General features: G+C 39.1%; 2 protein-coding genes across 7 annotated transcripts; one reads left to right on the top strand and one right to left on the bottom strand.

Moving 5' to 3' along the window:
• The first annotated feature begins 952 nt into the window (after nucleotides 1-952).
• Nucleotides 953-9,454, top strand: cnot7 (CCR4-NOT transcription complex, subunit 7). 3 transcript variants are annotated; one of them, XM_061684961.1, is made up of 7 exons: nucleotides 953-1,098; nucleotides 1,628-1,751; nucleotides 1,852-2,045; nucleotides 2,273-2,434; nucleotides 4,340-4,484; nucleotides 4,575-4,685; nucleotides 6,374-9,454. In XM_061684961.1, the coding sequence occupies exons 2-7, from the start codon at nucleotides 1,635-1,637 to the stop codon at nucleotides 6,503-6,505; spliced, it is 861 nt and encodes a 286-aa protein (XP_061540945.1). In that variant the 5' UTR covers nucleotides 953-1,098; nucleotides 1,628-1,634; the 3' UTR covers nucleotides 6,506-9,454. The 3 variants fall into 3 exon arrangements, with proteins under 3 accessions (XP_061540945.1, XP_061540946.1, XP_061540947.1); XM_061684962.1 differs by having other exon boundaries at nucleotides 953-1,751; XM_061684963.1 differs by lacking the exon at nucleotides 953-1,098 and having other exon boundaries at nucleotides 1,672-1,751; nucleotides 1,830-2,045.
• On the bottom strand, nucleotides 7,499-22,777 carry zdhhc2 (zinc finger DHHC-type palmitoyltransferase 2). Of its 4 annotated transcripts, XM_061684956.1 has the most exons (15): nucleotides 22,671-22,777; nucleotides 22,479-22,608; nucleotides 19,168-19,194; nucleotides 18,596-18,690; nucleotides 17,668-17,788; nucleotides 16,914-16,983; nucleotides 16,772-16,804; nucleotides 16,217-16,337; nucleotides 16,044-16,082; nucleotides 15,764-15,896; nucleotides 15,289-15,415; nucleotides 13,858-13,950; nucleotides 13,045-13,157; nucleotides 12,894-12,959; nucleotides 9,535-11,220 (listed from the first exon to the last, which is right to left on the bottom strand). In XM_061684956.1, exons 2-14 carry the CDS (start codon nucleotides 22,603-22,605, stop codon nucleotides 12,919-12,921), a joined length of 1,140 nt encoding a protein of 379 aa, XP_061540940.1. In that variant the 5' UTR covers nucleotides 22,606-22,608; nucleotides 22,671-22,777; the 3' UTR covers nucleotides 9,535-11,220; nucleotides 12,894-12,918. The 4 variants fall into 4 exon arrangements, with proteins under 4 accessions (XP_061540942.1, XP_061540940.1, XP_061540944.1 ...); XM_061684958.1 differs by lacking the exon at nucleotides 9,535-11,220 and adding an exon at nucleotides 7,499-9,379 and having other exon boundaries at nucleotides 22,479-22,777; XM_061684959.1 differs by lacking the exon at nucleotides 9,535-11,220 and adding an exon at nucleotides 11,239-11,903 and having other exon boundaries at nucleotides 22,479-22,777.
• Between the last annotated feature and the right edge of the window lie 708 nt (nucleotides 22,778-23,485).

Below are 23,485 nucleotides of genomic sequence, written 5' to 3'. Positions count from 1 at the left end.
ACAGGCGGGACTGGGATTTGAACCCTGGTCCTCAGAACTGTGAGGAAGATGTGCTAACCAGTCGTCCACCGTGCCGCCTCAATATGTATTTGATTAATTTAAATATTCATTTATTTAAATATTTGTTTCAATTTATTTAATTATTTCAATATTTATGAATGTATTTCAATATTTAGCAAATTATTTTTATATATTTAATTACGGTATTTCACTATTTATTTAATTTTGTCACTGTTTTCCCCTGTGTGTCATAAAATAATTTTATCTAACATTCTCTATGCGGGACTAGCGTTGATCCAGCCCCATCTAGTTGCTTATCCCTGCATGAGACAAGTGACATAATTTAATAATAATAATAATAATATCAATAACAATCATCATTATCATCATCATCATCATAAAAATTGAAATAATTAACTATATAAAATATTAAATAAATATTGCAATAAATATTGAAATAATAAAATACATATTGAAATAAATGAATGAATACTGATATAAAAATAAGTATTGAAATAAATAAATATTGAAATAATTTGGTACTTCATGAAACATTTAATTAATATTGTATTCCTGTATTCTTTTGTTATTCTTATTATTTTGGTACTCTTGGTCCGATCATATATCTGTCATACTTCAAAAACAGCATTTTGAGTTGGTGTTAAGCATTATTAATAGTAGCACACATTTTCACTTTCGTATTGATATATGATATGATGATTCATGATTAATGTAATGAGGTAAACAGTAATTTACTCTGAAAAGGATTTCACTTTATATGTGAGGCAAAGAGAAAATTCAATTCAAGATTTTCATTTTTAATGTATGAACAGTTTATTTAACTTATTAATGTGTCTGATGAATGTAAACCTTTTTGTATTTCGCTGAAATAATTTTTGCCATCGACGTTAACGTACGCTCGTTGCGTAATAGGCTACGTGATGACGTCACGTTGTAGGTTAGCTATGATGGCAAGCGCAGGTTGACATCCATTCAATGCTGAATTGACGACTATTAAAAAAAAAAAAAAGTTGGAGGGAAACCCACGGTGAATTTAAGAGGTTTAGATAGTAGACGCTTGAAACGGTTTGGGGAAGGGTAAGTTAACGTAGCTTAAGTAAGTCCAAGTGGCACCCGACTGTGAGCGAGGTATCGTGTGTGTATCCTGCTCTAACTTGACTTCTCACGTCAACACACACTCTTGTTTATTCCGTGGGACGGCTGTGAACAAGAAACAGGCGTGGAAATGAAATACACGCCTGAGAGCCAACTGTCTTGCACACGTTCGCAGATGTTTAGTGTGGAAACTAGCTAGCTGCTAGTTAGCCCAAAGTGCCGCTGCGAGCTAATGTTAACAGCCGGCTTCCAAAGACACAGCTACACACAGTGTTTGCTTAACTGACACATTTAGCTGTGCAAGTAATCAAAAATGCATACTGCCTACTGCTCACTAGTGACCGTCAGAGGATTATCTATTTTAACAATTCATGTGTGATGATTAGTTTGTTGACATCCATGCTTCATTTGCCTTGCCACCTCCTGTGACTGTAAGCATGTCTAGTGAATCAAGGAATCATTACGAACCGCTTTTTTGATAAGTAGTTCTTTTTCTGTTTGCATGTTGTAGTGGCACTATGCCCGCAGCTACTGTGGATCACAGCCAAAGAATATGTGAGGTTTGGGCCAGCAATCTGGAGGAGGAGATGAAGAGAATTAGACATGTCATTCGAAAATACAACTATATCGCCATGGTGAGTGATACACTAAGGTACTGTAAATGCACAGTGCCCTGAAAAGATGTACTTGTGGTATATTGGCTTCCCTTTTAGGTAACAGGTTTGTCCTCTGCAGGACACAGAGTTTCCAGGCGTAGTAGCCAGACCAATTGGAGAATTCCGAAGCAATGCTGATTATCAATACCAGTTAATGCGCTGCAATGTGGATTTACTCAAGATAATCCAGCTGGGCCTCACCTTTATGAATGAGCAAGGGGAGTATCCTCCAGGAACATCAACGTGGCAGTTCAATTTTAAGTTTAACCTCACGTAAGATGACTCTCCTGTTTCTCTCACTCTGTCATGGCTTTTAAACACAGTGAAATGCTTAAAATGCTTTACACATAATTTTATTTTACATTAGCAAACTGGCAATGAGCTGCACAGAGGTAGAACTGTGCGAGTGATGTGATGTTTGCAGTTATGTGGTGCTAAGTAAGCTAAAATCAAAATTGAATCATCCCTAAACTCGCCACTTTTCCCCATCTCCTTTTTAGAGAGGATATGTACGCACAGGACTCTATTGAACTTCTGACAACTGCAGGAATTCAGTTCAAGAAGCTCGAGGACGAAGGCATAGAGGCGTTGTACTTTGCAGAGCTATTGATGACATCAGGAGTGGTACTGTGCGATGGGATCAAGTGGCTGTCATTTCACAGGTATCCTGTCATCTTTTTTTATCCATTTGCTGTCATTTTATTGCAACTCAAAGCTGCATTACTCAAATCAACAGAGTCTATTAGGTATGGACATTTGAATAAATGTCATTCATCCATCCATTTTCTATCTCGATTATACTCATTCGGGTGGCGGATGAGCTGGATCCCAAAATATAAATAAATAAATCAATAATTTTGTTGTTAGTTTTTGGTTCCAATTGGGAAGGTCCCTCAACGTGTCATGACTATGTTATCCTGTATTCTTTCGGATTGCAGTATATATCAAAGGGTTACACAAAAATCATTTTCATTCATTTTATCAAATCATATACATTCATTTTTTTCTCATATTGTGCAGCCCTGTTCAATACTTTGTATTTTTAGATCACTAACTAGTTGAGACTGAATTATTAGTGCCTCTGGTCGTTGCGCCCAAGAAGTGCACTCCAATTTGCCCCCAATTTCTTCACAGACACGTTTACTCTACATTTAAAGATAAAGTTTGCAGTTCTCAAATTGCTAGTATAATTTGAATGTAGCCTCACTTCACTACTCCCTTCCCCTGCTCTGCATCTGTGATTAAAGCCACGCCCCTCACTAATGGACTGTGCACGTTACATATGTTTCCCCTTGTTTTGTTTCGGAATCTGTCCAACTCCTTCTTTTTTACTTTTTTTTTTTTTTGCTAACCTGGGGGAAAATAAACAAGTCTGCGCGAGGCTGCTGGGTGTACAGACAGCGAGGCAGTGCGTGTGCAAATTCTGTCTCTACAGTCACTGATGTTGTTCTGTCGCACTGACAAGTTTTAATTATAATAATAATAATATTCTATATCGCTTAGTCTCTGCATGTATCAGGGATTCAATTTGTGTGCCTGTTACATTTAACAATACGTACACGAATGCACTCCTGACAGTATCTCTGTGTAGGGTATTGACAAACTGACAAAACACTTTTGCAAAGGTGCAGCCCAGCCTTTTTTGAAACAGGGCTTATCGGTTTGAAACACACTAATGAAATAACAAATTTGCTCTAATTACTATCCATTATTAATTATATAATTAATGATATTGTTTGTGAGGACACATCATTTTAATCGTCATGTTTCTCACAATAATTAACAACAAGTTTTAACAAGGTAGGAAACAAATATCAACATTCATTAATTTATTCATTAATTTTCCGTACCGCTTATCCTCGCTAGGCTTGCGGCCGTGCTGGAGCCTATCCCAGCTGACTCTGGGCGAGAGGCAGGGTACACCCTGAACTGGTCGCCAGCCAATCGTAGGGCACATATAATCAAACAGCCATTCGTACCCACATTCACGCCAATGGGCAATTTAGAGTCTTCAATTAACCTACCGTGCATGTTTTTGGGATGTGGGAGGAAACCGGAGTACCTGGAGAAAGCCCACGCAGGCACGGGGAGAACATGCAAACTCCATACAGTGGAGGCCGGATTTGAACCCTGGTCCTCAGAACTGTGAGGCAGATGTGCTAACCAGTCGCCCACCAAATATCAACATGCAATACTTTATTTCAATGAATCTCTTTAAGTGTTTATATTTTAAGATGATCACTGCTACAACTGGTGGGCTATTTTTGAAACAGGCCCACAGCTACTCATGTGGTCCTTTCTATTAACCTATCATGCCTGTTTTTTTAATGTGGAGAAAGCTGGAGTACCCAGAGAAAACCCACAGAAGCATCCAACATGCAACCTCCCCTGGATTTATGAATGAATTGACTATGAGACGGATGTACTAACCAATGTGACACTGTCCTGCCAAGTTGTTGAACATTAATCAGCAAATTGTTATTCTCGCCCAATTTTAATTGGTCTGGATGTATGTGCTGAAGGGACGTAATTCCGTTTACCTCTCATAACGTGTGACTGTTTTTCAGTGGGTATGACTTTGGATACCTAATCAAGGTTCTCTCCAATGCCAAGCTGCCTGAGGAAGAGATTGATTTCTTTGAGCTTGTTCGCTTATACTTTCCAATCATTTATGATGTCAAGTACCTAATGAAGAGCTGCAAAATTCTCAAGGTACACAACATTCTCTTTCATCATTCTAGGGCTTGATTTTGACCGAGGATGTGGCTGGTGACATGATTGACAGGTATTGTATGTATTCAGGGTGGACTGCAGGAAGTAGCTGAGCAGCTGGAGCTAGAGAGGATCGGACCACAACATCAAGCAGGCTCTGACTCTTTGCTCACAGGCATGGCTTTCTTCAAGATGAGGGAGGTAGGTCCCTTATACCTAGATCAGACCACAGGATTTTAGCCCGGATATTGGCCCGACTTTCTATCGCGGGCGATTTCTCAGATCGGGCCCGACATATTTTGTCAGGGACGACAAAACTTCTTGTAGTGTGACATATTCCATGACCAGCGATTTGGCCCTGCAATAGCTCTACGATGCCAAAATGAAAAGTCTTGCATGTTTTATTTATTTTTTTAGTCCTCCATGTAGTGTGACATATCAACTCTCCAACAGATCACGTTGACCAATAAGGTTGCATATTGTGACCGGTGCATCGCCTCCCCTGCTTGCCTTTGTCAACATTTATTCACACGCACAAAACAATGTTTACCGAAGCTTCGGAGCATAATTCGACAGAACGTCGGCATATTTATGTACAAATTTTTGTGCTAGCTTGCTAGGCTACATAATGTTTTGTTGTCTGCTTGCGAGCCATATTAAAAGTATGTGAACACACACTATATCGCCAACTATATTGAGACACACTGATGTTGGACAAGAAGGCCTGACTCACCATCCACTCGAAATAAAACCAAAGGTGTTCTATCGGGTTGAGGGCAGGACTCTGTCCAGGCCGGTCAAGTTCATTCATTCCAAATTCTCTCATCGCTGTCTTTATGGACCTTGCTTTGTGCACTGGTGCACAGTCATGTTGGAACAGAAAGGAGTAATCCCCAAACCTTTTGACTGTCCAAAATCTCTTAGAATGCTGAAGCATTCAGAGTCGGATTTTTTTTTATTTTGGACATTTCCAACTTTGTGGGAACAATTTGGAGATGGGCCCCTTTGTGTTCCAACAACATTAAACCCTATGGATTAAGTAAAGGACGTCACTTACTGTATATTTATATCTGAGTCAAGGCAGGTGAGTGAATGCTTTTGGCAATATAGTTTACCTCAAGCCCTCCTTTAACAGACAGCCCAAAATGTCCTCTTCCAAGCACCAATGATGACCACCACACATTTTTCCTCATTCCCCTCCCCCACCCCCTACACAATAAATTGGTGTGATCATTTGTTGTTGCCATAGTAATGATTGTATCCAGTCACGTTGACCGGTGACATGTTTTCTGGTACCCGAACAGTCTGTGATTTGACACGATAGCGCCCAGAGATTGTAACAGATGGGACGTCGTAATAAATGTCGTGTAGTGTTGCCAGTGGCTGACCGAGATGTGGCAAGTTTTTAAGGCAGTAGTCTGATGTTGTGCCATCGTGAAAGACCAAATTTATCATCTGATAAATCTATCTATCATCATTACCAGAACGACAGGACACTTTAATGCTTTTGCACAGGAAAATCCCATGTTCTTATTGACCGATGCAGTAATTCTGATTCTTTTAATGCTGTTATACACTCACTGGCCACAATACAGTGCATAATTTAGTAAGACCCAAAACAAGAGCTGTATTAGAAATTCTACCAATACATAATTATGTTCACACACTGTTTATTGTTGAAGTTGTATTTTTCAGTGAGTAGCTGTTTCTAATATTCAACCTTCCAAATGTAAGTGAACAGGGTGCCCAAAACATTACAAATGTGCAATTCTACACTGGAGCAATATCTTTGTGAAGTCAAATCTTCAAGACAGCTCTTCCGATGTGTGTACATCAAATGAGTGTATTTATTTGTAGATGTCTACGCTCAATGTATGTGTTTCCACCAGATGTTCTTTGAGGATCATATTGATGATGCAAAGTATTGTGGCCACTTGTATGGGCTTGGCTCTGGATCCGCCTATGTCCAGAACGGAACAGGGAACGCTTATGAAGAAGAAGCTAACAAGCAGCAGTCATGACAGCACACTCACACTATCCTGCAATTCGCAGTGCGGCCCAGAGGCCAAGCTTGGACACCCGGATGATAAGGAATTGAGGAATTGCTACATTTAGCCAGCTGTTTGTCATTGGTTCTATTTGTCGTAGACAATTGAAATGATTAACAGTGAAAAGTACCACAGTTGGCCTCACACATGACACAGCTACGCTGGTGTGAGCTTAATCTTTAAATTCCTGCAGAGCACCGCAGGCGTCTGGTTGGTTCAAAACAATTTAACATGCTTGAAAAAATGGGATTTTAGTTTACTAAAATATTCTGTAGAATTTTTTTGCACTTTAAAGCTCTAACTTGCTTTTATATGGAAAGTATGTATCTTGATCTCTCTGCTCTTTGTTGTTTTCTATACGTTCACATTTTACATTGTGAACATGCAGTGCTCATGTAATGTTCTAACATTTTGCCACACTCAGCCTTAAGGTTTACTGCATCCTTTTAAACATTTAATTTATTTTGCCAGTTCTCTAGAAAGAGGCACAGTTCTATGCTAAGATACCACACTTTACCATAATGCCTCAAAATGAGAAAGGGAGCCCATATGAACATGGATGGTATAATTTTTACAATCCTGTGCTTTCTGTGCTTGTTTGTTTTGTTATTTCCACTGAAAAACCCCAATGTGAGAAGTCTGTCAGCCATCGTACATTTTTGCATGTATGTATCTGTGAAATGTCAAAGCTTAGATTGGATTTTTTGTGCACACAAATGCTATTGTTCACTTAAGAAGCATGTGATTGCAGACATACTGTATGCCCACATGAGGTGACAATAATCTCGAAATTTAAATGTAAGAAAACTCACCTGATGTAGCACATGCAGAGGTTATCTTTCTAAAATACTCTGTCGTGAGTACATTTTCATTCATTTTGTTTTAATGGAAGTTGCTTTTGTAGAGTTTTAGTGTTGTAATAAAAGAAAAAAAATACACTTTTACTCCTTGGAAAACACCTAGCATTTTAACATACTTTTTTATTTTTTATTTATTTTTTTTGGGTGGTGTTCGTGTGTAGCATTGGCCTTTGGACGTGATTGTTTTATGTTTGTGTTGCTTTCCTATTCTAAGATGCTGCATAGGGGTGTTGTTGAATAGTACATTTGTACGTGTTCTGGCATATACAGTGGATATAAAAAGTCTACACACCCCTGTTTAAATCCCGTTTTATTGTGATATAAAAATTGACACCAAGATAAATAATTTCAGATCTTTTCCCACTAATGTGACTTATACTCTGTACAAATCAATGGTGAATAAAAGACATTTTCAAGAGGGGAAATAAAAATAAACAACTGAGGTAATGTGGTTGCATAAGCGTGAACACCCTCTTATAACTGGTGATGTGTTCAGAATTAACAACTCACATTCAAGCTCATGTTAAATGTGAGTCACCACACACCTGACATCATGACAATGCCTCTGAATCACCTCAGATAAAGTTAAGCTCTTCAAGTAGGCCGTTCCTGACCCTTTTTTTTTTTTTTTTTTTAACACTCACTGGTATTTGCAACTGTTCTTTATTCGCTCCACCTTGACTAAGGCCCCAGTAAAAACCCCAAAGCATTATGCTGCCACTATCATGCGTCACTGCAGGCATGGTGGTGTTCTGATGCAGAGCACTGTTGTGTTTGCACCAAATGTACCATGAGGAATTATGGCCAAAAATGTCAACCTTGCTTTCATTGGACCAAAATACATTTTCCCACATGCAGTTCAAGTGTGTTTTCGCAAAATGTAGCAGTGCGTTGATGTTTTTCTCTGTGAGATGACTTATATGATGCCACCTTATCCCGTAGCCCAGACATATGATGAAAATGCAAGATTATTATTGTCATGTTCTAAACAGCTGGTCGGTACTTGCCAGAAATTCCTGTAGCTCAGCAGTTGCTGTCGGCCTCGTGGTAGCGTCCCTGATGAATGTGTGTGAATGGGTTAATGTGAGGCTTTGTAAAGCGCTTTGGGGACCATGTGGTGTAGCTAAAGCGCTATATAAGTGCAGTCTATTTAACATTCTTGTTAACGTCACTGTTGTACCATATGTTTTCCATTGGATGATGACTGACTTCACTGGTACATATCATGCCTTGGAAATTATTTTGTACCCCTCCTGATGAGATCTCTCTGATACGGTGGAAGCTCTCTGAGGTTCATTGCTTGTGCTGGGCAGTTGTGGCCCAATGGTTAAGATCATCACCTGCCACTGTGGCTGTGGATGATTTAGGTTCAAGACCTCAACTGGACCATCCACCAACATCACCCAGACTCACAGCTGTGGTGTCCTTGAGCAAGATACTGATACCCCGGGTGCTTCAGCTGACCCCTGCTCCAGTGTGTTCACTGTGATGGTAAAATGCAGAGAACAAATTTCGTGTGCATGCATGTTCATGACAATAAAGGTGATTATTCTTCTGTAAGAGGTGACTCCAAAAAATTTCAGGAAAAGCATTTTAGAACATCTGAACTTCATATTGGGTTAATGACGATGGGTTTAACGATGCTGACTCCCATTTAATATGAGCGTGAATGTGATTGGTTATTTGTATTGAAACAGTATTTGCAAACACAGCCACATCTCCAGTCATAAGAAGGTGTGCAACCACATTATAGCAGTTTTTTTTTTCTTCACCCAAATATTTTTTCAATTGAGTTGTTCAGATTATAGGTCACATAAATGGTGGGGAAAAAATGTAAATAATTATCTTGTTATCATTTGTTATATCACAAAAACTTGCCATTTGAACGGGTGTGTGGATTTTCTTACATATACTGTAGGTATGAATCCAGTTTAGTGTCAGGATGATGACTGATGTTTTTCTTTTCTTGTTTGCAGTGTCCTTGACACTGTAAAGGAACAAGAGTATGCAATATTGAGGATTGTTTTTAGATTTTGTTAATAAAGGCCCAAAGCTTTTATAATGAAAACATGCTATTTTGCATCTTTGACTGAATATCTGAAAATTTGTTTTTATGTGAGTTAAGAGAATGGAATGAGATGAGAAACATTTTTCTTTAATTGTTGTAAAGATCACAAAAATAGTTCACGTCCACACTGGATTTAGACTCACACAGACAGAAGGATAGAAAAATAGAGCTTAGCTGTCACAATGGGGCGTTAAAAAAAAAAAAAAAAAAAAAAACCACATTAACATTTTTCAAATTGTACAGAATGATTAAATTCAAAATTTAATATATAAGTGCATCTCAATGAATTTTATTATGTCATAGAAAAGTTCATTATTTTCAGAACTTCAAAAGTGGAAAAGGTTAGGAATATTCGGATTTTGGGTGAAATTTCAGGATGAACCTAAAACGCACTCTAACCATTACACATGAACTTGATATGAGTTAATCATTTTTTAATACACGTCCAACTGTTCATATAAATTATATATTTCCAAGGTTGTCCACTTTTGTGCCTTTCTGTGACTCTTCCAGTCTCTATCTGTGTTGCAACCTTCTGATGCCACTCTGTGACACTTGCAGAGAACAATTCTTATGTACCGATTCTTGTTAGAATCCTTGTAGCAGGTTACTGCTGATCAATTGTTCATCTTGGTCTCACGATGTCAAAATGTGAACAACACGATAGAAGACTGTTTAAATACAAATTCTAATTGAACCTGGAAATGTATTGGTTGATTCATGGATCAAACATCTGTGATGACTTTGTTCAAAAAGTACTTAAATGTTGAACAGTTGCAAATGTGTATTTAAACGTTTAGAAGTCAAATTAAGTTCACCAGTAAAGGTGCAGTTGAAATTTTGTTTTTGGGAGTAGTGTAGATTCATTACATATTCCTACCTAATTTCTGTATTCATTTAAAAAATATTGTTTCTTATGTAATTTTCCAATGTATTGTGACTTTTGGCTGTAATCATACAAACAATAATTAAATATTTCACTGTATGTAGTGAATATACAGTATTTAATTATGATTCTCATTTTTGTAATTAAACTCCTTAAAGGTTTCTATGATAATCAACTTTTATGCACCATACTATAGGTTACAACACAATACAGTTGTTCTCATATGCAGCTTAGCATGAAAACATTGCCACTGGTCCTCCATTTACAAACAGTCAATAACTTAGGGCATTTTTTATTTTTTTTCTACCAAGGGTGTAAGACTCATTTTCATCCCCAAATCATGGTTATGGTTTTCCTCAGAGGGCCATTATGACTGAATATCATAAAATATACACAATTTCCCCAGCATTTTATTGGTATATATATGTTTAACAACCAATTGCATTTGAAATCAAAAGCCATGTAAAAGTGACAACCAAACAAATATAATTGCACAATTTATATTATGGGATTTGGTGAAAAGAAATGCTTGTAGTATCAGTAAACACTGAGAAAAAGTAAAAAAAATTGCTGCATATTTTTACAAAAATGAAAACAAATTAATTTAGAAAGAAACATGTAGTAGTTGCTGTAGTCAGCCACGCAAACTGATGTGGTTGACTGGATCTGGGCCCCGGCCTTGAGTTTGACATCAAAAGGATATCAAGGTCGTTGGAATGCAAACTGAGAATTGTCACACTTTACTATGAAAGTCCTTTCAGAGAACAAAAGGGCATGCTGCTGACATTGAAGTTAACACTGTTTAGACGTCAGGGAAATGCACTAGTTATGTCACCATTGCTACACATCCCACTGAGAAGGGAGCAGCACTGACCTGTTAAATTAGAAAAAACATTCTATGGCATTCAACGGTAATCACATACAGTGGGTACGGAAAGTATTCAGACCCCCCTTGAATTTTTCATTGTTTGTTATATTGCAGACATTTGCTAAAATCATATAAGTTAATTTTTTTCCTCATTAATGTACACACAGCACCCCATATTGACAGAAAAAAATTGAATTGTTGAAATTTTTGCAGATTTATTAAAAAAGAAAAACTGAAATATCACACAGACATATGTATTCAGACCCTTTGCTCAGTATTTAGTAGAAGCACCTTTTTGAGCTAATGCAGCCATGAGTCTTTTCGGGCATGATGCAACAAGTTTTTCACACCTGGATTTGGGGATCCTTCCTCCTTGCAGATCCTCTCCAATTCTCTCAGGTTGGATGGTGAACGTTAGAGGACAGACATTTTCAGGTCTCTCCAGAGATGCTCAATTGGGTTTAAGTCAGGGCTCGGCCTGGGCCATTCAAGAACAGTCACTGAGTTGTTCTGAAGCCACTCCTTCGTTATTTTAGCTGTGTGCTTCGGGTCATTGTCTTGTTGGAAGGTGAAACTTCGGCCCAGTCTGAGGTCCTGAGCACTCTGGAGAAGGTTTTCCTCCAGGATATCCCTGTACTTGGTCACATTCATCTTTCCTTCGATTGCAACCAGTCATCCTGTCCCTGCAGCTGAAAAACACCACCACCATGCTTCATTTTTGGGACTGTATTGGACATGTGATGAGCAGTACCTGGTTTTCTCCACACATGCCATTTACAATTAAGGCCAACAATTTCTATCTTGGTCTCATCAGACCAGAGAATATTATTTCTCACCATCTTGGAGTCCTTCAGGTGTTTTTTAGAAAATTCCATGCGGGCTTTCATGTGTCTTGCACTGAGGAGAGGCTTCCGTCGGGCCACTCTGCCATAAAGCCCCAACTGGTGGAGGGCTTCAGTGATGGTTGACTTTCTAGAACTTTCTCCCATCTCCCGACTGCATCTCTGGAGCTCAGCCACTGTAATCTTTGGGTTCTTCTTTACCTCTCTCACCAAGGCTCTTCTCCCCCGATTGCTCAGTTTGGCCGGAAGGCCAGCTCTAGGAAGATTTCTGGTCATCCCAAACATCTTCAATTAAAGAATTATGGAGGCCACTGTGCTTAGGAAACTCAAGTGCAATTTTTTTTTGTAACCTTGGCCAGATCTGTGCCTTGCCACAATTCTGTCGCTGAGCTCTTCAGGCAGTTCCTTTGACCTCATGATTCTCATTTGCTCTGACATGCACTGTGAGCTGTAAGGTCTTATATAGACAGGTGTGTGGCTTTCCTAATCAAGTCCAATCAGTATATTCAAACACAGCTGGACTCCAATGAAGGTGTAGAACCATCTCAAGGATGATCAGAAGAAATGGACAGCACCCAAGTTGAATATGACTGTCACAGCAAAGGGTGTGAATACTTATGGCTGTGTGATATTTCAGTTTTTCTTTTTTAATAAATTGCAAAAAATAAAAGAAATTCTGTGAATATGGGGTCATGTGTGTACATTTATGAGGAAAAAATGAACTTAAATTATTTTAGCAAATGGCTTCAATATAACAATGAGTGACAAATTTAAGAGGGTCTGAATATTTTCCGTACCCACTGTATGTAGGTAATGTCTTTATGTATGTAAACTTACACTTCTCAATAGAAGATCTGTTTCCCTATGCCTCATTTTCTGTGGTCATCAGTGGGTTATTAGTGCCTAAACAAATACACAATGAAATAACAATCGTTATAATAATATCAGAAAAATATAAACATATCAATTCACTGACAGTACAGTATACCATTCTTGTCATCTGCCGCAATGTCACTTTCAGTCCAAGAGGCGGTATTGCTGAGCAACCGGCTTTGACTCTCCCTCACTGATTTGAAAGGGAAGTGGCGAACCTCTGCAGTACTGCAGGTATAAATATACACACAGAATCCACTTTAATAATCCACTTTAAAAAAAGCTCCTCACTTGATTTTCTCTTTAAATACTTAACTGTAATTATATTGAGTGATGATCACTAAAAGTAAACACTGAAATCATTTTACAAGACCTGACAGGTTGATGCCAATCCTTTATTAAACCAACACAGTTCATGTGTGTGGTTTAACATCTCTGATTAGTCACCGAAGTTTCAAGATCAGTAAAGAATATGAAATATGAATAATATGAAAAACTATTGTATTCTTGCGTTAATGTAAAATAATATTTTTATTTCAGTATGAGGATTTTGAAATTGTGTTTAGGAGAAACGCAATGCTTTGACTACAACCGTCTTATGTCGTATACACTGTAATGCAGAATTTGTTTTCTTTTTATTTATTTATTTCCTGGACTGAGGCATAGAACATGACATTTTGAACATTTGTTATGACTGGGAGGTGGGTAGCAACAGATAGCTCCGCTACTGAATATCATGCAGAGGACACCAGGTTCTTTCTTCAGTTCAGAAAAGTTGTAAATTGATGAGAAATTCTACAAACATGGTGGAATCAGATGTGGCCTAATACAATGTCGTCCAATGACTTCATGGGGATATTCATGATTCATTGACTTGCAGACAGCTTTGCATTTTTTGGTATTTGCCAATACTGTATTGTGAACATACCCTTTTTGTGCAGGGTTGTAGCTAGTGGGCGAAGAGGGTTGCTCAGGGTCAATATTCACCAGGCATGTTGGGAATGAGCACCCATCCCCTAAACTGTACAGTTGAGATGATACAAAAACAAAATACATTTTATACAGACAGTATTGGAAATTGTCAGGACACACAATCTTTTTTTGTCTCAGCTAGTTGGTGGTGGAACATTGTGGTTAGTGTCTCTGCGTCACAGGTGAGAGGTTCTTGGTTTGAATCTTTGGGCTCTAGTTTCAGAGAAATGCTGGCGTATCCTGATTTTCGTGCAAGTGGACAGCTTGCTGCGCGTGTTTGCCAGTTTGGCAGACCGTTCTGTGAGAAGCTGGGTGTTCCTGTGTAGTGAGTGTGTGACAATTTGCTGGCAGAATGTCAGTCCAAACTTACGACTACTCAGACCACATCTAAGTCCAGTGCAGTAGGTAGACCACTGGGCTAATGCGATTTTGGTGAATTTGATCAGGTCACAGGCAGACAGATCGGTGAGTTCTGCGGACATGTGTGGTGGACATCAGACGTACTCCATTCATAAATATGTGAACGGCGGGCATGCAACCCTCTGAATCATTGTTGAAATCAATTAATTGAATGCATTATTATTATTTTCAATATCCTTATTATATTTTTGAAATCATCCCACTGGCCGGCACAGCTATGGAGGGCCACACGAACGATCGGGTGGGGATAGATACTGAAGTCCGCAGACATATTTAAGTCACTAGTGGTTATCACCAGCTCATTCTGTATTTAATAAGTGTACCCGCTCATATTGTCTGTTGCCACACCTGCGAAGAGCAGTGACAATGCTCCACTCACGCATGTATCGCTGCGATTACACATCATCCTCGTCCGCAAAGAGATGTCTCCATGCGAGACTGTCATTGCACCACATTTAAAGGGAATGAGAGTAATTCACTGCCTTGATTGCCAGTGAATTACGTTACCTGTAAACACCCACAGCCCACCCACTCTCCGAACCAACAGGGTCCGCTGGTCTACAAAATGATTAAAACCGGTCTGTGTGAGTGTGAATGGTTGTGCTCTACAATTCACTGGCGACCAGTTCATGGTGCACAGCTCTCAAATTCTTACACGCCGAACCAAGCCGTTATGGACCTTGCTTTTTGCACAGTCATGCTAGACCTTTTTCCAAACTGTTCCCACAAAGTTAAAAGCATGGAATTGCCCCATTACGTCTTGGTAAGATAAAGATTCAAGGGAACAAAGTGGCCCAGACCGTCTATTCATCCATCCATTTTCTGAGCCGCTTCTCCTCACTAGGGTCGCGGGCGTGCTGGAGCCTATCCCAGTGGCCAAGACCGGTACGTCACAATAGTTAATTAACTGATTAAGAGCAGTGCCCCATGACTTTTGTCAGTATTGTGTCATACCAAATAACCTTACCTGGAGAAAATCGGGAAAGGCCAGTATTTGGCTTCATCACCAAACACTTGACGGAAATTCTTACTGGAGCCCAGACTGAAACCGTTCTTGTCTGTACCATGACGAAACACTGGCGCACGAACCGCCTCTGACAAAACAGCCATGGAGAAGGTTTTATTTAATGCAGTTGTATATAACAAAGGACAAAGCATAGCCTCAGCAATGAAGTTCCCAGACTGGTGTCAGAGCAGTTGTGACTTCTCTTCCTGAGTAGCAATGCCTTTAATGTCTTACACTTCTGACCCATTTATCTGGCTTTAATACTACATACACTATCCGTGGATAATCCACTTGCTCCCTCCACACACACAAACCTGTCTAATATCCTGCACTGATGAGGGTGTTGATTCTGACATGACACAAGCAGACTGAGAGCAGATTTTATTTTCAGATCCACATTGAAGAGGCAGACAGACACAGTACAGACAACACCTACCAAGAGTGGATCTGTTCTTGAAGACAAGCCAGCAGTGATAGATGAAAAGTGAAGCGAGGCTGACTGAGAACATGGAGGCAGAGAAGAAGAGGAACAGGATGTGGAACTTGGCCTGAGTGTCTGGAAAGCCATTCTGGTGGGGGGGGGAAGCATTACAAATACATGTCAACAGAGTGGATGCTAACCTCTGGACAGGTAGCGGGTGTTGTCTACTCTAGTATAAGGTGTAAAAGCTACAATAATTTTATAACTGTTTTTATTAAATGGCTAAAATGGTTACCAGGTATTCTTTCAGACGAAAATGGGCTTTACCCCCAGCCTTGTGGAAAAATGTACAGTACATTTTCGTTACCACCAGGCCAAAATCCAACAACAATTGCGTTTTTGTGACTTACACGCCTGCTAAATGTACTGTAGGTCCATTATGTCCATTTTATTAAGTTATTTACTTACCATCCAAAACTTAATGAAGTATTGAAGGTCTGTAGCAGTTATAAAAAGGCAATACAGTAGGGAATATCCCAAAAACAGCATAAATGACTTATAGTTGGAGAATCCCACACAGTTGTTCACCCTGAGAGAACAAAATAAAACATTAGTTAGAATTTTTTTTTATATATATAATTCACACAGCTCACACAGCTTATATATAATTCACACAGCTTTAAAGATGTGAAGAACTTGAAATATTCAAATTGGCTTTTAGGGCTCACTCGTCATACAGTACGTACGCTGATTAATACACTCACAAAATGAAATCAATGAGAAGTATTAGATTTGCTTTTCTTGTCATGAAAATGCTAAACGTTAATGTTTTTAGTACACAAAAGTATTTTGTTAGATTTACTTTGTGTGTCACTAACATTGAATATATTTGTTCCATTGAAAACATATGTGGAAAATATTAAAAAAATAATTATAGCTCTCATTACAGTCAATGTCTAATTCTTTGGTTATTCCAAATGTGTTTTTCTTTTTTCTTTATTCCTCAACATGTACTCTACATACCAGGGACAGTGGTGATCCATCTTTAGAATGCATCTGAAACACATGGTCAGTCATCAGTGTTATTGAACGTTATTGTGTCAGTCAGTACATCATGAGTTCACTTTTTTTAAAATTTAGATACACGAGTAGAGGAGAGGCATACTCATCACAAACTGAACAATGGTGACATCGATCAGGCTTCAGCAGCTGGCAGCGGTCACAGAAACGGATTGCTGAGGAGACAGACGATTTAATCAAACTAACGTCAGCAGTGCCCTGCAAGCACTTGACCAGTTAATTAATTAAATGAATGCATATAAATTTGTCTCATAATATTGCTGCTTCTTGGTGGATTGATTTCCTTAACCCGCGTCTGTTTGACTTCCTGTTCCATTCCAGAGCCACAGTACTAACAGTCCCGAGTTTGCTATTCAGTCAAATCACTGGCATTTTAGTTATAAATATATAGTTTTTATCTCAGTGGCAATATGGGGCAGATATGATTGAACCCAACGAACAAGGCAAACAAGTGACATGATCAGGAAAAATTATTCTGAGCAATTCCATTAATCGACTGCACCTGCTAGATACTTAATAATTGACAGGTTTTAAAATATTGTTTTTTCTTTGGGTAGGGGTGATTAAGCTGGTGTTGTTTTTCTCTTCTCCTATATCATAATTAAAATGGGTCATATTTTCCTTTGACAATTAATCATAAAAAAGAAAAATGGATTTAAAAAAATTATAAGACAAGAACAAAATAATTTTCTTAAAGACATTTACAGGTCAAATCAACTCTCAATGTAACAGGGGTTAAAATCGCACCTCAGACAATGTTTTACTGGAATGTAGCCCATTTATTTATGTGGTGACAACCAATTTTTCCCATATGAACAACCACCCAGGACTTGACCTACCTCCAGAGTTGGTGCGTGTGTAGATAGGCAGCTCTTTAGCTATTCTCCTCAGGATCTCCTGCTGAGACTCACCCCGGTCTTCACGCTCCAGCAGCTCCTTGTCCGAGTAAGACAGGCAGAACTAGAACCACGCAAAGGAAATACAAAACAAAGTTGTCTTGAATGTTCTGCCTGTCCAAGGATACATGAAGAAACAATTACACCTGATGGAGACAAATGGCTCCGAGGTTTGATCTTTATCAGTGATTCTCAAAGTTTTTACACCAAGTACCACCTCAAAAAATATGTGACTCTTCAAGTACAACCATCATGACCAACATTCAAATACAGTAGCATAGTAGGCCTAAGTATTTATCAAAAACAAGGCAGAGGTTTTATACTTCAAAGTATATTTAACATTGTAAGCCACTCTAACATTATTCAGGATTTCATCATTAGCACTGCGCTTATATCAAGTAAGATTAAAAAAAACTGTAATAATAAAATAATTATTGAGTCATGATTCAATTAAAATGCATTGTACATAAAAGTTAAAGGAAATCTGTACCTAAATAAATGTTTTAAAACCAACCGTTGTAAAAAATCAAAAGAAAACGCGTTGCACTTCAAGTTAAGTACAACTGAACTGTACTATTGGTACGCGTACAACACTTTGAGAATCACTGATCTATATTACAATCACCAAATTGGAAATGAATTTCGGTGATCTCATAAAGAAAAGGCTCCAATGAAGTGAATTTTGTTTCTGTAAATGCCCTCTGCAATGTTTGCGTGTTCTCACTACATGCAGAGCTGAATTGAAGTGGTCAGGCTAAGAGCTCAGCATCAGAGTGTACCACTTGGCATTTCCGCAGGAAGTAGTCTTAGTCCAAAATGCAGTGAGGCCACAATCTTGGTGTCAATAAAGCTGCATCGTCGTCTCACTCACCTCCCTCAAAGGGTTCATGGGCTTGCTGAAGATGGTTTGCCAGTAAGCCCAAATAAACATGATGAAGATGACATGGTACACCATTAAATAGACAACTGAAAAGGGGGGGGGGGGGGGGGGGGGGAAGAAACAAGTGAGTGTTATCTGTCAACATAATGGTCATTTAATGCAAATGTTACAGGAGTATCTCAATTAATAATTCCTATGAAAATAAAAGGCTTAGAAAACATACAAATTACACAGAAAATTATCAAGGGTTCAAATAACATTTTTGAAATTCTTTTTTTTCCTTCTCCTAAAGAAGAACATCTTCCAACGTCATTATATTTACTAAGATGTTTTCCAAAGACATAGAAAACATTAAAACATCCTCCAAGGTGGAATAGCATTCCACATTAGCCAAGTGAGTGAGTTCATGAAAAGTATGTCAGGACAGAGATGAAAAAGACTGGTAGAAATTTTTTTGAAAAGAGCTGCATCCACACGGACTCGAAGACTGGATTCAACTCAACATCTGATGCCTAGGAATTTAATAATTCTTATTGATTTGAGACATTTTATGAAACACTTACCCTTCTCCCATGTGTCTTCAACTGAAACTGCAAAATGAAAAAAACAAATACATGTAACGATATTCCGACATGGTGGTCTTGAGACCTATATAACACAAATCCATGCTTGTGTTTTGTGAAGTGGGAATTCGTTAACGTTGAAACCAAATGTACAGTAAATTAAGCAGGTTCAGCATTTTATTGATTGCTCCACACACGTATAGTATAGTATAGTATAGTATAAAGTACAGTATATAAAGATTCTGCAAACTTGATAAGCACCTGGAAGTTGTCACTCATGCTGACTTCAAAATTCCAGATAAAATGAGACACTGCTTCACAGGGATTCACTGATACTGCTTTATCTAAACAACATTCAGCCAAGCATACATAATCATCCATCATCAGCACTTACACTGTATTGGAATTATAGTATAGCATAGTATAGTATAGAGCATTGGTTCTCAACTGTTGTTATACCAGTACCTGCAGTTTTAAGAGGCGATAAGAACAATAAAGGGAATGTATTTTTTAAAAATAGCCTTTGAAAACACATTGGTATCATATTTTAACTACACGTGCTTACATGTTCAAAGCGGCTTTCAGAGTCCCAGAAACTGATTACGACTACATGTACAAAAATGAATAGGTTTTAGGAAAGTGAAACATCAATATTTTTTCTTCCTTTTAGGAAACAAAGGATGCAGACCAAAGAAACTGGAACAGTTACGCAGTCTGAGAATTATGCAATAAAAACGCCAATGGTATCTTTTAGAGGCTGTTTAAATGCCACTGGAAAGTTGTGTTTACACCCCAAGTGATAACGTTTCTGATTCATGCCAGTCAAAATAAGATTGTTTTCTAAATAAAAGGCAACTCCGACCTGGGATGCACATTCAATATTTCACTGCTTCTACGGTGGCGACATTACCCAAATTTGTATGTCGAAGCACGCTATATCATTAACTTATGCTAACAGAGTATTAAAGTCATAAGTAGAGTAAATATTTGTATGAGAAACATTTATAGACCATAAATATAAAACAATCCAATGAAAAACTTGCAAATACAGTGCTAACTAAGCGTGTCTTCTTGAATTGTGTGAAAACGTTTTCTTATACCATTTGTAACCTCGGAATGACGAACTGTATGTCAGTACCGTTATAAACATAGGAACCCCTGAAGTTTTTACTACGTCTCCGTGAACCACCCAAAATGGGAACGGATCCATCAGTTGACTGTCACTGGACTAGAGCATAGGAACCTTTTTGTCACTCACACGCTTACGTACTGTATATACAGTGCAGAGATAAAAAACTGCATCATTCTAAGAGGTATTCGTAGTATTTAGTTGTAGTTTTATTTTACATTTTACATTTATATGAGACATACAACATATTAGAGGAGCATGATGGCATATGGTCCTGTGTTTGAATTTCAGCTCAGGCTCTCCTGTGTGGTATATTCTACGTGTGTTTGTGTGAGTTTTCTCCAGGTACTCTTGCTTCCTTCCACATTCCCATAACATGCTTGTTAGTTTAATTGAACACTCTAAATTTCCCATGGGTTCTTCTATATGTTCCTTGTAATTGACTGGCGATCAGTCCAGGGTGTCCCCAACCACCCACACAAAGTCAGCTGGGGTATGCGCCAGCTCACACCCAACCCATGAGGGCAAGTACTTGGCTATAGAAAATGACAGACAATCCTTATTGTAAATAAAAGGAAAAAAACTATTACTTCAATATGCTTCTTCCATAAACACATCCATCCATCCATTTTCTTCCACTGATCTAGGGTTGTGTCGCAGGGGCAATAGCTTAAGCAGGGAAGCCCAGACATCCCTCTCCCCAGCCACTTCGTCCAGCTCTTCCGGGGGGGTCCCGAGATGTTCCCAAGCCAGCCGGGATACATCCATCGCGTCCTGGGTCAGCCGGCCTTCCTCCTGGCGGGACGTGGCAGGAACACCTCAACAGGGAGGTGTCCAGCGGACATCCTAATAAGATGTCTGAGCCACCTCATCTGGCTTCTCTCGCTGCAGAAGAGTAGCGACTCCACTCTGAGCCCCTCGCGGATGACCGAGCTTCTCACCCTGTCTCTAAGCGAGAGCCCAGACACCCTGCGGAGTATCACTGATATTGTTCTTTGGGTCACGACCCACAGATCATGACCATCGGTGAGGGCGGAGACGTAGACCGACCATTAAATCGAGAGCTTTGCCTTAACACATATAGTATTCGCAGTTGCAGTAAAAAAAAGTAACTGTTTTTAGATTGTGCACGCGTAACGGTAAGGCGTACTCATACTCCAACATCAACCTATAGTGTACATTTTCAACAATCGTCTCATCTTGCAATAGATGGTCTGAGTGTTGAAAAGCAGATGTTGGTTGCTTTAAAAAATAATAATTAAAAAAAAGTGGGTCAACCGCAGATTGCTTGAGGTGAATTATATAAACCCGACAATGGGATTAACTGAGCTGCTGAACGAGTGTCATCTGACGCTAGTCCAACACAACTGTCTCTGTGTTTGTCTGCAGAGCATATGCAAGACACTGTCCTGTCCTCTTGTTCTCACCGGGCTGTCCCATGTGACCCAAATCCATTACAGCATCATTAGTTGTTCCACAACATGGAAAACATACTTTTTATTGGATGGCTGTACCCCATGTATAAACAATGTCACAATGTCCTGTGACCAGCACTTGAAACAAGTAATCTTCAAAACTCAAGAAATTCATTCCAGGACACTCAATCCCAGGGTTCAGGGTTTGTGATTCTTTACTCCGCTTCATTCCCTCAGCTTTACACTTTTCCAGACTTTATTTTCATTTGCCATTACTTTCTATGCAGGCCAACTTTGTGTTCAGCATTCAGGGATTCTGTGTTTACACCCAAACGATTAATGTTCAGAAGGGAGGAAGACTAACAATACAAACAAACCAGGCCTCGCTTCATTCTTGTCAACACATAACGCTGTACTTGTTGGATTTCAGATTAAGATGGGCATTAACATGACGCTAAATCTTTAAGATGTTTAGAGGGAAGTAGTGACGTCTATGAATATATCTTGATAACAAGTTTAAAAGAGAGAGGTAGAGAGAAGCCTGTAAACAACTACATAATGCCAAAAAGATGTATGCATTTCAAAATGGTGACTGAACTGTCAAGACCATGTGAGTCTTATTTACTCACTCCATCCGCAATATATAGAGACAATGTCAATTTGAACACGTTTAGAAAACTAATGGTCAAATCAGACTCACGACTCTCACAAATACGCTCTCACGCACACCGATTGCACACCAAGTGGCCAGACATGCGTTTTCTTACCCAAACAAAGCTGCACAACGTAGGCGTAGTACGACCAAGCCACTATGAGTGCGATGAATAGGACCGGGATCCAGTAGAAAACTCTCTTGCAGCTCCGTTTGACATTCCGCGAACCTGACGGTGCCATAGTCTAGGAGCGGATCATATCCAATGTGGGTTCACGTGACTGTGTGTGTGTGCGTGATTACTCGCCTTTGTGCACGCGCGTCTCGGTGTCTCCCTAAGGACTGTCAGTGCATGTGCATCGTCTCTTCGGATGCCGTCGGCCTCATCAATCCCCCAAATCCCCCCGCCATGTGATGCTGCCGCATGCTCAGACACTACACACTACAACACAACAGTCGCTCCGCCCCCACCCACGTTGCCATGACGGCCGCATGATGCTGCAAGGCTGGCACCTTCTTTCACCTGGACTGAACCAGATGGGTTCAACGGGTTCGTGCTCGAGTGTTGAAATGTGAAAGGCAGAGGCAGCCAAGAAGTAGGCAAGCGCGTTTTAATAGTCATGGTCATGTGACTTTGTAATTTTATGAAGGAAGTACGTACTACTAAAAATAAGCATTGGAAAGGCAAATATGTTTTTTTTTGGTTTTTTTTTTTACGTGTGAGGACTGCAAGTCCTATTTAGGAGCAAATCGGAGCTGCCACCATGCGGTTGAAATATTTAGGACATGAATTGTTATGTCATCTATCATTTTTAATTGCAGACCCATCGGTATTATTACTCGTGTTATTTTAAATCATTAAACTTTTTTTCTCTCATGTCCCTCCCTCTTGAATCAGAATCATCTTAATTAGCCAAGTATGTAAAAAACACGAGGAATTTTTCTCCGGTTGTTGGAGCCGCTCTAGTACGACAGCAGACAGCCATTTGACAGAAAATACTTTTGAGACATAATAACATAAAAACACAGTACGGAACGTCACTGATCAATGAAATGTTACCGGTAATTTAGTAATGCTGATAGAAATTTTTTTTTTTACAATTGTGCTAATGATGCAGAGTC

The sequence above is a fragment of the Phycodurus eques genome, chromosome 9, assembly GCF_024500275.1.
Source record: "Phycodurus eques isolate BA_2022a chromosome 9, UOR_Pequ_1.1, whole genome shotgun sequence".
In the NCBI taxonomy this organism is placed as follows: domain Eukaryota; kingdom Metazoa; phylum Chordata; class Actinopteri; order Syngnathiformes; family Syngnathidae; genus Phycodurus; species Phycodurus eques.
Note: the sequence above shows the minus strand (reverse complement) of the source record. Positions and strands in the feature narration are given on the sequence as shown.

Coding starts and splice junctions, on each gene's coding strand:
- zdhhc2 (XM_061684958.1), bottom strand. CDS start 22,605: ATGGCACCGTCAGGTTCGCGGAATGTCAAACGGAGCTGCAAGAGAGTT. Junction 19,195..22,478: donor CGTTGTGCAGCTTTGTTTGG/GTAAGAAAACGC, acceptor TTCATTTTGCAG/TTTCAGTTGAAGACACATGG. Junction 15,416..15,763: donor CAAGAACAGATCCACTCTTG/GTAGGTGTTGTC, acceptor CTGTTTTGTCAG/AGGCGGTTCGTGCGCCAGTG.
- cnot7 (XM_061684961.1), top strand. CDS start 1,635: ATGCCCGCAGCTACTGTGGATCACAGCCAAAGAATATGTGAGGTTTGG. Junction 2,046..2,272: donor AATTTTAAGTTTAACCTCAC/GTAAGATGACTC, acceptor TCTCCTTTTTAG/AGAGGATATGTACGCACAGG. Junction 2,435..4,339: donor AAGTGGCTGTCATTTCACAG/GTATCCTGTCAT, acceptor ACTGTTTTTCAG/TGGGTATGACTTTGGATACC.